Source organism: Crotalus tigris, unplaced genomic scaffold (assembly GCF_016545835.1).
Source record: "Crotalus tigris isolate CLP2741 ecotype Arizona unplaced genomic scaffold, ASM1654583v1 scf7180000017560.2302168, whole genome shotgun sequence".
Lineage (NCBI taxonomy): Eukaryota > Metazoa > Chordata > Lepidosauria > Squamata > Viperidae > Crotalus > Crotalus tigris.
In genome coordinates this window covers 1035275-1049144 of record NW_024096474.1, presented here as the reverse complement: position 1 = coordinate 1049144, position 13870 = coordinate 1035275, and the positions used below count along the sequence as shown (strand labels likewise).

At 42.6% G+C, this 13870-nt stretch overlaps 1 protein-coding gene across 3 annotated transcripts in view; it reads left to right on the top strand.

Annotated features, from left to right (window-relative positions):
- TNR (tenascin R) overlaps positions 1-13870 on the top strand; it is a 578617-nt gene that overhangs the window by 512974 nt on the left and 51773 nt on the right. For all 3 annotated transcript variants that reach the window (XM_039348585.1, XM_039348594.1, XM_039348604.1), the window contains one exon: positions 2067-2252. In XM_039348585.1, the coding sequence (XP_039204519.1) occupies positions 2067-2252 (186 nt within the window). The remainder of the gene's footprint in view (positions 1-2066; positions 2253-13870) is intronic.

The following is a 13870-nucleotide window of genomic DNA, read 5'->3' as shown; positions in this document are numbered from 1 at the left end:
TCATCACTGGGCTGGGCTTTTGGCCAGCTCAACCCCTTTGCAGCTCTGCCCACCCAGCTACCAAAGTGGCAGGCGGAGCCCCAGAGGATAGGGGAGGGTGTTGAAGCAAGCAGATGTCCTGCCTGCAGTGCCCATGCCAGCTGCCCCATTCCCACTAGACACGGAATGCCATCACATTTCAGTAGATCTTCCCTCCAGCGGGCCTGGGCTGCTGCTGGAGAGAGACGGGCCCATCTCAGCACCTGGCACGCTTGGGAGGGTTGCCTTGCCTTCTGCTTTCCAGCTCCATTGCATTTCTCTGCCTCCGTGGAGCTGGAGAACTTGGCCCACCACTGCCCAGATGCTCTAGCTTCCCCCAAGCATTTCTTCACTAACCTGATTTCCAGCTCCATTGCATTTCTCCATGATATTTCTCTGTTGCTTTTCTCCGCTGTTGCGTGCAAGGAAACAAAAGAAGTTTGTGGGACTAAAAAAAAATACTGAGATGCATTGAAATTCCTTGTAATTGCAAATCCCTGATTATGTAACTGATCAACAGGAAACTCATACCATTCCAACTTTAACAAGAAGACCGCCACATCTTAACTCACTTTTCTTAAAATTACTGAAGACTGTTCTTTTGGCATGGATTAAGACAAGTTAGCAGAACTAAAACCTCATTGAACTCAAAGTTTAACTTCTGCAACTTTTAATAAAACAAAATACCACATCATACTCCTATCCATATCATCTTAGGTGTAAATCTCACACAGGATTTTTTTCCCTAGGTTCCTGGATGTAGAATTGCACCTGTAATTTTTAATTCAACCACTGTTTTCTGTGCATCTTTAAAGCCTCCTGACCTTTTATTCCTGCTTTTGTTTCTCTTCTTTCTGCTATTTGCAATTCAGATTGGGCTTAAAATTATACAGTTGTGATACTGACCCTGCATATCATTTATTGAGGTATTAGGAACACTTGTCAGTTCCACAATGAAAATATACATAAATGAAAAGGAACCCAAACCAACAGAAATATTTATGTATGCAATTTATATTTTGATTTTCTGCCGATAGTTAGGTGATAACTGGGGCATTTGTAACTGCTTGTTTGTGAGTCACCAATCCAATTTGGGACTGTCACTGCTAAGATGCATATGTAAAACCACAGTCTGTGTTTTGTGTACATAAGGGAGGCAGGCTAATGACATTATTTGAGGCCAGGAAAAGGGTAATTGGATCAAACGGTTTAAGAACCATTGTTCTTTTCAACCAGATGCATATTTAAATGTGAAATGTTGTTGTTTCAGGTCCCTCGTGTATGCATGTGAGGTAGAAGGACATACCTCTGTGCCAAATAATAGTATTTCTTTTTGAAATGTCAAAATGCAGAAGTGGGAGCCACTTTCTGTCTCAGCAGATAATCCTGGGCCAAAGAAGCTAAGCGGAAGATTCAGCTTAGTGCAGCTACATATATAGCATTTTGTTCCTTTTAAATTTAAAAGAAAGAACAAAACTCAGTGAGATAAAAATGCTGCTCACCTAGCCACATTCAGATTCAATTTCTAAATTTAAAAGCTCAGATTTATTGTTGCCTAAGACTGTACAGACTCAATTCTAATAACAGAGTCCTTGATTTCATACAATTAAACTAGGCTTTAATTTGAACCAAACTGATTTCATTTTTAACTCTGACTCCTTCAATTTTCCATATTTGGCTTCATTTTAAATGTAGCAGATTTGACATGAACTGAAACATATATCTGTATCTGCACATAAATTAGGTGACTGGCTGAACCAATGTTCTACAAATTCTAATTAGATAAGATCCTGAAATGTTTTGCGTGCTTTAAAGTGTCACACAATTACATAGTTCTTATTGTTATCATTATTAATACTTTATAATTACAAATTTCTTTGGTTTTATGGTTCAAATTCTCTCTGCGTAGAGTAATAGCATGAAATCTAAATAACCTGCCTACTTGCATTGCTTTTGAAATGCTTTTTCAAACATATCTTACTAATATGAGATATACTTGGTGCGATTATAAAGGAATTTGTATTGTTTGCTTTCTTTTTCCAATGCAGAAATTGATGCTCCGAAGAATTTACGCGTACTCTCTCGGACATCAGACAGCCTAGGCCTTGAGTGGGACAACAGTGAGGCAGAAGTGGAAAACTTCAAATTGGTATATAGCACCCTGGCTGGTGAGCAGTATCACGAAGTTTTGGTGCCACGCAATGCAGGTGCCATATCCAAAGCCACCCTTACTGGTAAGCCTTTGGACTAGTTGCAAAGACTTTTTTTTTTTTCAGAGACTCCAGTGGAAAAACCTCATAATTCCTTTTAAGTGCAAACATGCATGTGTCATTGCAGTTTAATTCCTTCATTGTAGAAGATTAGTATTTCACTTGATTAAATCATTAGATTTATATTCTACTTTTCTTCTAGGAACATAAGGAAGTATATATCGCATTTCTTCATCTGATTATATGCCAAGGGTAAGAATCAGAGAAGACAAAGAGAATGACTGGGACAAAAGCACCCAGAGAGCTGAGATTAGGACTTCAGTCAGGCCTTTCAAGTCTTATCCAACAGATCAACCACTAATATCTGAACACTGTTGTTATTGTAATGGCCTCAGATTGTGAATGAAAGCCCATTGGTATTCTTATTGCCTTTGCAAAATAATGCCACTTTAAAGATTAGCACAGCATTTGAATGCTAGTCAACCTCCACACTTTTTATATTTTAAAATAAACTGCTATTACACAACTCTCCCAAAGCCACACAATAAAAGCCCCAGAAGGAAGTAAAAATCAAAAAATACTGTAGCACAGTATTTTAAATAGGAATGACTATCTTAAGATGTTCTTCCTGTATTGTGTTCAATCTATATTGGCTCTTTTGTGCCTCAAAATCTTCATGAACTTACCACAGCTTATTCAAAAATTGAAAAAATATCTCCCTGTAACAAAGTTTCTCATAAAAAGAATCTTCAATCAGTTAGTTTATTTGTAAACTCCAAGTCCTTGGCTCTGCCAAAGGCTCCTGTTTTTCTCCTTCACCTTGGTCTCTTTAGTAAAATAGGTTTTCTTCTGTGCACCCTTAAGCAGAAAGTGGTACCACTGTTTCTCACCTCTTTCCAGTTTTTCTCCAAATATAGTTTTTGAAGCACAGATGAGGCTAAGAACATGAAATAGATTTTCCTTAATGCCTTCTTAAATCAAGGAGAAGAATTTACCCTACTGGAAAGATTTTAAAATTTATTTAGTCTATCTCTGCTTCTTTTCCTACACAAATGCAGTATTTTCAATAGTTTTTATATGTTGCTGCCTTAAATAGATTTTTTAATGAAAATTAACCTCCATTTATCTGTTGAAATTAATATTTTTGGCAGAGATTCTTCTTATTGTAGTCAATTATGGTGTCATCTAAATATTTATGAACTGGATGATCTAAGCCCCTCTCCATTGTGCCAGACCCCCAGTGTACAGAGCCCACCGCTCAATCCATTGCTTTTGTTAGACCATCAGCAGCTTAAGAAACGCTCTGGGAAAATAAGGGTGCAGGTGGGGCAAAATGTACACAGGTACACCTCAGACAAGTTTGGGGGGGGCATTTAAAGGAAGATTCCAGATTGTGCCTTTATTGGGCAGTTACTCTTTTCATTCACAGAACTTCACCAAGGGTCCAGGTAGTATCTTCTTCCTTTGCAGCCCTCTTATGTTTTCCACATTCCTTTCTTGTCTTACCATAGAAAATCTTTTTTTAAAAAAAAAAACCTTGGCCTTTTGATAGATAACATGAAAAGTTTATTTGTCTGGAAATAGCTGTGATGGAAGACCTACCACATTCCTGAATAACTTCAGTTGAAATCAATAGGACTTCAAATGAAATCAATAGGACACCTGACTTTGAATTGTAGCTAGGGGAAAGGATGGATATGTTGTTCTTGTTCTTATTAAAATGCCCTTGGACATCTCCTCCTTCTGCTGGTCAGACTAATGGCCATCTATTCCATCACTCCCCCAAGAGCAATCCTCCTGATGCTTTTGAAAACCAGCCTCCCAAGCAGGACAGGGTGATAACAGCCCTCCCATGTTTTAGCTTCTATCTCCTACACTGAAAAAAATGTATAGCCTCCAAACAGGAAGGGGCAGGCAGTATACTCTGTTTTGTACAATCTTTGCCTAAACAAAGCAGCACTCTTACAATGGATTAAGTTGCTCAACCTTTGCTCTGGGGCCTAGCAAAATATATGTCATGGTTCTGATAGATGAAACTCTTCAAAAGAACTTTGAGGCATTGTTTACTTTCAAGAATCTTTTATTCAAGAAACAAAGTATTGGCACTACATAGTTAAAGCCCCAAACTGAATTCCCCTCCCCTGGGCACAAAGTAGCAAAGCACAATTCCCTCCTCCAATTAACTGTCATAAATCACATTCCCCAAGTAGCTTGAAGCACGGGCTTTCTCCTCAGTTCTCCAGCCCACCAAATCTTTATCAACTCTGGGCACAATAACCTTGATTCCCACGGCTGAGTTATTATTAGAAAAGATGGCTACATTTCCATCTGTTGTCAAAGCAAGAACATCTGATGTTAGCAGCGTTGACATCTGGGCCCCCTTACAAAAAGGACAAATCCTGTAATGCAAACAAAATCACAGATTAGGGGTTGCCTCTTGGTTTATTAGGGTATTTCTTATAGAACCTATTTATGAGTCTGTAAAGCTTTTACATCACTAGATTTCACCCAGGTGGCCTCAGACAATGGATATCCCTTCCATTGTACTAAGTACTACAATTTCCCCCTAAAAATTCTAGAATCAAGAATATGCTTTACTTCATAATGAGTCTGTCCTGCCACCATGAGGGTCCTGGTGCCTTCTTAAATGGAAGTCTTAAGGTGGAACCCTGAAAAGGAAGGCTACAGGCTACAATGGAAAACAGGGTGAACTTTTCCTAAGAGCCTAGGAAGTTTTAATTCCACTGTGACCAGGTTAATGACCTTTACAATGGGGAAGGGTCCTAAAAACTTTGGTCCTAACTTCTTACTAGACAACTTAAGCTGTAAATATTTAGTTGACAGATAAACCTTTTCTCCAACTTGGAATGTTCTTTGGGTAGCCCTTTTTTATCTGCCTGTTTTTCTATGTCTCAGAAGCCTTTTCCAAAGTAATTTTCGTGGTTTTCCAAACTTCCTCCTGCCCCCTCACCCACTGATCAAGAGTCTGGGAAGTGGAGGGCGCTTGGGGATATTCAGGTATTGGGCTGAACTCTTTTCCTGTGGCCACTTTAAAAGGCATGAAGGCGGTGCTGCTGTGAACAGAGTTATTGTAAGCCACCTCTGCAAAAGGAAGGAGGTCAGTCCAGTTCATTTGTTGATAATTTACATAGCATCGGAAATACTGCTCTACCATTGAGTTCACAGATACAGCCGCCCGATTGATAGACAGGTGAAAAGCATAAGCAGATGATAATCCTTGAGATGAGGCAATTAGTTTAAGAAAACTCCTCCAAAACTTAGCTGTGAACTGCGTTCCCCTGTCAGAGATTATTCGTTTAGGTGTGCCATGCAGTCTGTAGATGTGTTTCAGGAACATTTTGGTTAGTCATTGGTGGATGGGAGCCCTTTGCAGGCAATGAAGTGAGCCAGCTTTGAGAACAGATCTATCACAGTCCAGATAACCATATTTCCCCTACATTCAGGTAGGTCTACTATAAAACCCATAGCAATTTCTTCCCATGGTTGGAAAGGGTCTGCCACCAGTTACAATAACCCAGGGGGTTTCCCCGGAATTCTTTTCATGGTAGCATATACAGCACAACTCCGGACATAGTTTTCCATGTCCCATTTCAATCCCAGCCATTAGAATTGATGCAGTTGGATTTCTCTTTCGTCAGCTGCTGGGCAGGTTTCTTTCTCGCTGATGGTCCCGGTCTATTCTGCTGCTGAGGGTAAGGGACTGGGCAACTCGCTGCTCAATGTCCCTGTTGTCTACATCTGAAACAGTTGATTCCAGGCCAGCAGGTGGCTTGGAATTTTCAGTAGCCACAGCGGTTGGAGGCATTCGGGAGGGTGGCTGTCATTTGGGTTGATTTGGCCTCGACTTGGCTTCTTGTGGGGGTGGCTTCTTATAGCAAGCGAGCTGAACGTCTAACCTTACTGCTGCCTGGTACCATTCTTGCAGCTGATCAGGGACTGCTCGGTAGATACAGGCCTGGGAGAGGTGGTCGTCTAGTCCAGGGCTTTTCAACCAGTGGTACGGGTACCACCTGTGGTACATTGGCACCTGGCAGGTGGTACGCAACCATCCTAGAAAAGTGGTAGTGGGGGAGGGGAATAAGCTGAATCAGTGGCAGCACCGCACAAGCTTAAGCGAGAGATGGCTGGAGCTGCAGGGCTGTCAGGACTCAGCGGAAGTGCTAGGATCAGTGCCACTTTCCAGCTGATTGGCGCTTCTTTGGGGTTGTCAGGGCTCAGTGGAAGCACTAGGATCAGCACCATGCTCCAGCTGGAGCTCAGCGCTGATCCTGGTGCTTCTGCTGAGTCCTGAAGAAGTACCAATCAGCTGGAAAGCAGCACTGATCCTGGTGCTTCTGCTGAGCCCAGAAGACATGCCGATCAGCTGGAATGTTGTAGCATCTCCAGGGTCTTGTGATTTACATTCAGATGCTTGGCAACTGATTCATATTTATGATGGTCACAGTCTTTTGGAGTCATGTGAAGTGACCAAAACCTGCTGCAACCACCCAGCAGATGGGGAGAATAAAAACCAAACACCCACCACCCCACCCCTGCTGCCAATCCTCAACAGAAATGCTCACAACAATGGAAACCTCAGACAGGAGGAATAGCACTGCCGGGCAGGCAGGTGTCTTGCTTGGCTGTGTTGAAAAGCCCTGGTCTAGTCCCTCCTTGAAGTGATGGACTAGGGATTGCTCAGACCACCTCTCTATTCGGCTAGCTATCTTGTGAAACTCTCATACGTATTCCAATGCAGGCCTGCCGGCTTGTTTTATTTTGTGGACTTGTACTTCCACTAGGAGGGCAATGGATGGGTCCTTGAACCTCACTCTCAGTCCTAGGAGGAAGAGATGGGGGTCTTCCAACTTGGGTGCTTGCTCGTATATAAATTGTTCAGCCACTCAGATGCTTCCCCTTCCAAGCTGGATGCAATCACATCAACCATAGCGGCTGGGCTCAGATAGAAATAGGCACAGCGGTTCAAGTGAGAGCACACCTGGTTGAGGGAAAAGATCAGCTTCTCCAGGTCCCCATCAAAGATGGCTCTAAGAGGTGGCACCATCAGTGGTTGCTGGCCTCCCCACTGTGGATGTTGCATCCCCAACTGTTGCTGCCCCCCCATGGTGGCTGCCGCATCCCCAGTTGCTGCAAGCCTCCCAGCGGTTGTTGCATGCTCAGCGGCTGTTGTCACCCCCATGGCTGTTGCTGCATTGCTGGCAGCTGTGGCATCCCCAATTGCTGTATGACCCCCACCCCAGTCTTAACGGCTGCTGTAATGGCACCCCCAGTTGCTGCAGGCCTCCCAGCGATTGCTGCATGGGCAGGGGCTGCTGCTATCCCCAATGCTGCTGGCCTGTGGGGGTTGTGGTACCCCCAGTTGCTACAACCCCCCTACGGCACCGGAGGTGGTTGTTGCTGGATCCCAATTGGTTGCAGGCCCCTCAGTGGTTGCTGCACATTTGGAGGCCAGTTGCTGACCCCCGGCAGCTGTATCACCCCTGTTTGTTGCAAGGCCATCTGCTGCTGCACATTCGGGAGCTGCGGCCACTCCCAGCTTGGCTGCTGCACCGCCAGTGACTGCTGATTTCCCACCTGTGGAGGTTGTGACATCCCCTATTGCTGTAAGGGCCCTGGACTCAGTGGCTGGTAAGCACGTCAATCCAGGGTTTGGCTGTCCCAGTGACAGCTCTGGCTCTTATCTTGGCGGTGGTGATCTGGGCTTTTGGAAGGGTGGCGACTGGAGCTGTCTCTCCCCGTAGGGCTGGAGGCCATGGTCAGTGGCTTCGAGGATGGGAAGGCTGCCTGATCTGCACAGGTGGGACTGGGGCTTCCTCTTGGCAGGAGTTGGTGGCTGCCTCGCCGATCATCATGATCGCTCACGTATGGGGAACAGGAAGGTTGCTCTCCACTTTTCATCTCTAGCTCCTCAAATCTTTCCACCAACTTCTCCACTGATTGACTACGGGCTGCGGACAGGAACTTCCACTCATCCAAGTCCTCAGTGGTAGACGATTTTGTGGTTCTCCACCAATCTGGGGAACACGATGTGCGAGAAGCTCCTCTTGGTAGCTCAACTTCATCCGCCTTTGAAGCACTTGATTGTGGCAAGGTCGTCTCAAGGTGTCTGGAGTCTCTACTGGGGAGGGTGCATTCTGATGACCAGATCAGCTGTCCTCATGGCTTGGGCTTTGCCCCCAACTGAGAGCCCTGAAAAAGTTCCTTCTCCACTAGCACGCTGGCTTGTGCTCCCCCCTCTAGCGTAGCAGCCACTGCCGGGGTGTTGGTTTCAGGAATTCCTTCCTTCTGCATGCTGAGATTTTCCCCAAATCTTTGTCAATCTATCTCTCAATTCTAGGGACAGTGACTGGGGCTTGGGACCCCAAGATAGTTAGGTAAAAATTGGAGTTTTTGGCTTAATATCATGGTTCTGACAGATTAAATTCTTCAAAAGAACTTCAAGGCATTGTTTACCTTAAAGAATCTTTTATTCGAGAAACAAAGTATCAGCACTACATAGTTAAAGCCAAAAACTGAATTTCCCTCCACTGGGCACAAAATAGCAAAGCAAATTCCCTCCTCCAATTAACCATCATAAATCACATTCCCCAATTAGCTTGAAGCGTGGGCTTTCTCCCCAGCTCTCCAGCCCACCAAATCTTTATCAATTCTGGGCACAATAACCTTGATTCCCACGGCTGAGTTATTATTGTTATGGCTAACTGGACTCTTATCCACATCCCTCTCCCAACACCAACTAACTCTAAAAGTGAAAGTGAAAAGATGGCTACATTTCCATCTGTTGTCAAAGCAAGAACATCCGATGTTAGTAGCATTGACATCATACCTTAATGAGCAAATCTTTTCATTTATAAGTGAATTCTGATTTCTTTTTTAAATGGCAGGGATTCCCATGAATAGGATTTATATTCAATGCACAAATAGGTATACTCAAAACAAGGCTGAAAGAGTGAAAGGATACATAATTTTTCAGATATTTAAGGTATGTTTGAAAGAGAAGTAACATTTCCAAATGAGGATTAATATAGAGGTTCATGAAATGGAAAATATATTTTGTTTTAAATTCAAAGGAAAATATTTTAAATTGTCAGCATTGTGACAGAACTGATCTTTAAAAGCATCCTAAATATTCCTTATTCTTTTAGAATAAAAACTTTAAATGTTTCATATATTCTGGACTTAGAGAATAGTGGGAATATGGTATCAATGCCAATATTTTCTGCAACATTTGGTGGGGTAGGATTTGTCCATGTTGGCTGAAACTTGCAGAAATTCTGCCAAAAGACGTATTTTTTAAAAAAAAGGAAAAAAGAAAACAGCCCCAGTCCAACATTTTAACAGCTGCAGCATGCTATATCAGTAAATGTTGTCAAATGTTCTGTATGATGGCAACAAAAAAGGACTATTGCCTTTTGAGCAGAAACTGAAAATCCAGCAAGACCTTCAGACTAAGCACCAGTCACAAGCAGGTGCAATATCTTATCTTCTGCGATACCTTACCTTCTTGTAAGTCAGGCAATGACCTGAAGCAGCAGTCTTCTCTTATTTGTTTGTTTGTTTGTTTATAGAATTTATATGGCTACCAACTCACTTTCAGTATGCTTTAGAAAAAGTAAAATATCTCTTTTAAGATCTTAGCTGTGGTTTGCTTGTTGCTCCACCTCATCCATGGAGCTCAATTCAGCATTAGCCCATCTGTCTTCCAGTCAAATTGATAACTGGGACCCACCAATATCATTACTGTCTATGTGGGAAGGTGAATAGAACATGGGAGAAGGTTGGTGGGAGCATGTGAGGATTATAACTGATTCTCACAGCAGTTACAAAGTTTAATAGAGAGATCTGTAAACAAACCAGATGGGTTTCTATAAATGTGAAACAACACACAAGCCTTCTTATATTATCTTTTCCACGACTTAGGTGACATGCACTAGAGATTTATCCTGATATGATTCATTCCAGTGAGCCAATGATTGGCTCCATGTTGCACAGGCAACTTGGTGCTTAAGGGACAGTATTCATTCCTCACCATCAGCCGTATCTGAATACTGGCAGCAGCAGGCAAAGGCTAATAGTCTGGAAATCTAAGTGAGAGTGCTAACCCTCAGTCTCCCTCCAGCAGCAGACAGAGAACATCCAGCCAAGAAGCTTTGTCCTATGGAAAGTGAATTGCTCCAACAATTCATCATTTCCCCGTTGATGAAGAATCTCAGTCATCCAGGTAGAACTGTCTAGAAGTTGACTTTTGGCAACTGGACTTCTTGTCTTGTTGGTTCAAAACATTTCACTGCTTATCCAATTAGCTTCTTCAAACAGGCTGAAGAAGCTACTTGAATAAGCAGTGAAACATTACAAACCAACAAAAACAGAAGTCCAGTTGCCATGACTCAACTTGCAGAGATCATTTCCCTGACAAACATACTTTAAGGATGCTGATTAATGGGCAAACAAACAGATCAGCAACCACTGCCATGTTGTTGTTGTTTTAAAAAGAGCAAGATTCAGAGAATAGATAATCTTCCAACCCCCACGACTTGAAACAACTGCAGATTGAATTGATTCCTGGGCAAAACAAATTCTCAAGAGACATTTTGTTTCCAGAGTATAATGTTCAAAATGGCTCTTTTGAGTTCAAAAATATTGTATTGCATACGCTTTGTTTAATGTGCACTATCCATGCTCTCTTTACTCAAACTTTACAGAATATGCAGATAATATTGCTACCAGTATCTTTATGCTTTTAGATTTTGTTTTCTCAATCATTATACCATATGTTCCTGATGCAGAAAATCCAATTTTTTAAAACTAGAAAGTCTAGAGGTGTATATAATCTTTTTTTTAAAACTATTTTCTCTTTTCAAGGTTCTTCCTGCTGCTTTTGGCCTGATTAATTACCTCTTCTCTCCACTGCAATTAATGTGATTGGTCGCCAATTATTTTCAAAGGTTTCTTTAGAAAGGAGGCAGGAGAATGGAGAATTCTATATTTCTTCAATGTATTTTTTCCCCAAAAATTTCTCCAAATAAGTGCAGCAGGAAGCCCTGCTACTTGTTGTGAAACAACAAAGGAAATCATGCTTTGAACTGCACTTTTCTCCTTGCTCAGTTTATTTTCAGCACTAGAGCAAGCAAAAAAACAAAACAAAACCGATGTTCAAAGCAGCAAGAAAAGTAGAAAAAATAGGAAGGGGATAGCATAGAAATTAAGTATCTTGCTATGTATTTTTTTTAATTGACTATTTAAAAAACAGCATAACTGGGTTATTGAAAAGTATCCAAAAAGGTGGCAATAGCAATAGCACTTAAACTTATATACCACTCCATAGTGCTTTACAGCAGGGGTTCCTACCTCCTGAGTCATGCAGCCCGTTGGGAACTGGATCGCACAAGCAGCAAGGGAGTGTGCAAAGCTTCATTTGCACATGTGCAGGAGCTAGGATGCATATGCGAAGCCATCCCCTCCCCACCACTGCTGCCACTGCTGCTGCAGTTCCGTGGAGCCAGAAAGGTTGGGGGCCACTGCTTTACATCATTATCTGAACCGTTTACAAATGTCAGTGTATGGCCCCCAACAATCTAAGTCCTCATTTTACCATCCTCGGAAGGATAGAAGGCTGAGTCAACCTTGGCTGGTTTTTTGTGATGCACCTTCCCTGTAATGTAAGGGTAAAGCATTGATAGACTGACAACTCACTAATAAACTAACTGTTGTCTACTACAACATGTGCTGGACCAAGTGAAGTTTGATTTGATCTTAGGGCCAAAATGCACATAATTATACAGTAAATGCTGTTAGGAGCTGCTCAAATATTTTTCTAATCTTAATAACAGCTATGATGGTGGGGATGAGAGCCATGATGAAGGGGGAAGAAATGCTTCCTTTTGTGGCTAATTTCATTCCATCATATCTACTATAAAATGAAAACTTTAAAAAAAACAAAAACTCACCCACCATTTTACCTGTTCCTTTATGCTAAATTCCTGATATTGTTTGAGGACTGAAAAGGTTTGTCATTTATTTGTTTTTTTTAAATATCCATTTAGTGTCATATCTTTATATTTTTAAACCACAATAGCTACCAGATAATTTTGACTTATTTAAGGGACAAATCGTTTACCTGAAGTAATTTAAAGCACTGGTATATCACTGCTATGCTCTTAACAGTACCAGAGAGACATCAACAATTTTGCTTTAATTTGTCCATCCATGCTTTCATAGAAGAACTCATTGAAAGTTTTCCCAATTCTGTAATCTTAAAAATTGGGCGGTCAATGAAATTGAGCAAAGGCTAATAAGTAGAACTCAAGAGACAAGACTGAGATACCAGCTGGCCTCATTTAGATGGAAAAACAACCTATTTGAGAAATCATATTCAGCATATAAGTATCCATTCCTAATTGCAATGCATCACATATTTTGTGACTTGTCAATTGCTCTGCAGACACTTGTGGTTTAGTACACACCAACCCATCCTCTCTCTAATTTCCATGTGTTCAGCAGGGACAATTTACAGCAAGCTTCTACTCACATGATTTGAATGTACATAAAACTCTCTATGAAAGGCATTCAAACTCACGTCATCACATGACGTCATGTGACATATCGGAGCTTGTTTGCCATTGCCGGCAATGGGGTGGGCGCAGATCCGATATGATGAAACTGACCCGCAGGCCAGCAGTTTGACACTCCTGCTCTATGAGTTTCAGAAGCCTGACAAAGCAAAATTCCTGACTACAGAGAGCTTTGTACCTACATTCAAGTAATACAATCCTCCCAACTCCAGAAAGAGTTTTTTGGCAAGTTAGCCACTAGACCAGCGGTTCTCAACCTGTGGGTCGGGACCCCATTTGGGGTCGAATGACCATTTCACAGGGGTCGCCAAACAATGCAGTCCGTCATTTTTTCCCCCTTTTCCTTAGCTGTGCTACTCCCTTTTATTCTATTGGCTTTTGAAAGCCAATAGAATAGACTCTCTTGAATAGAGTCTAATTCTATTGGCTTTCAAAAGCCAATAGGAATTGTCCAGGCTGTCTCTGCCCTGCTGAGCCCGCCAAAAGTCCCATTCTGCAAATGGTGCTGCAAGTTGTCTGCAGCGAAGGCGAGCTGTCTGGAAGTTTCCACTCCTCCCTGCTGAGCAACTACTAAAAATGTAAGTAAAAGATGGCCAAGGGTGGGAGGTGGGAGGCTGGCGGGCGCAGGGAGGGTTGCTGGCGCATGTGGGGCCCAGCGGGTTCCTTACCTCTCTTGGGCTGGGCCAGCTAGTGGCCCAGCCAGTGGTCGGCCTGCGCCGTCTCTGCCGCTTGCCAGCTACGGCCGGCGCAGGGGGCGGCACCACGCATGCATGGCGCTCCCGGGCAGGGAAAGTCCTTGACTTACGACCAGTTGGGTAGTCCTCGACTTACGACCGGTTGGGGGTTGCGGCATTAAAAAGGTTGAGAACCACTGCACTAGACTAACATAGGCCACACTGTCCTCCTTCCCTGTATTGATCTATCCTATTCATTCATAGCATCATGTATTCAATATACCACTTTAATTTTAGAACACGTGTATGTTGCTTTTCATTTCTGGGAAGAAAATTGTCTACCCTCATACGTCTTCTGTACTTCCAAGAAATTGCC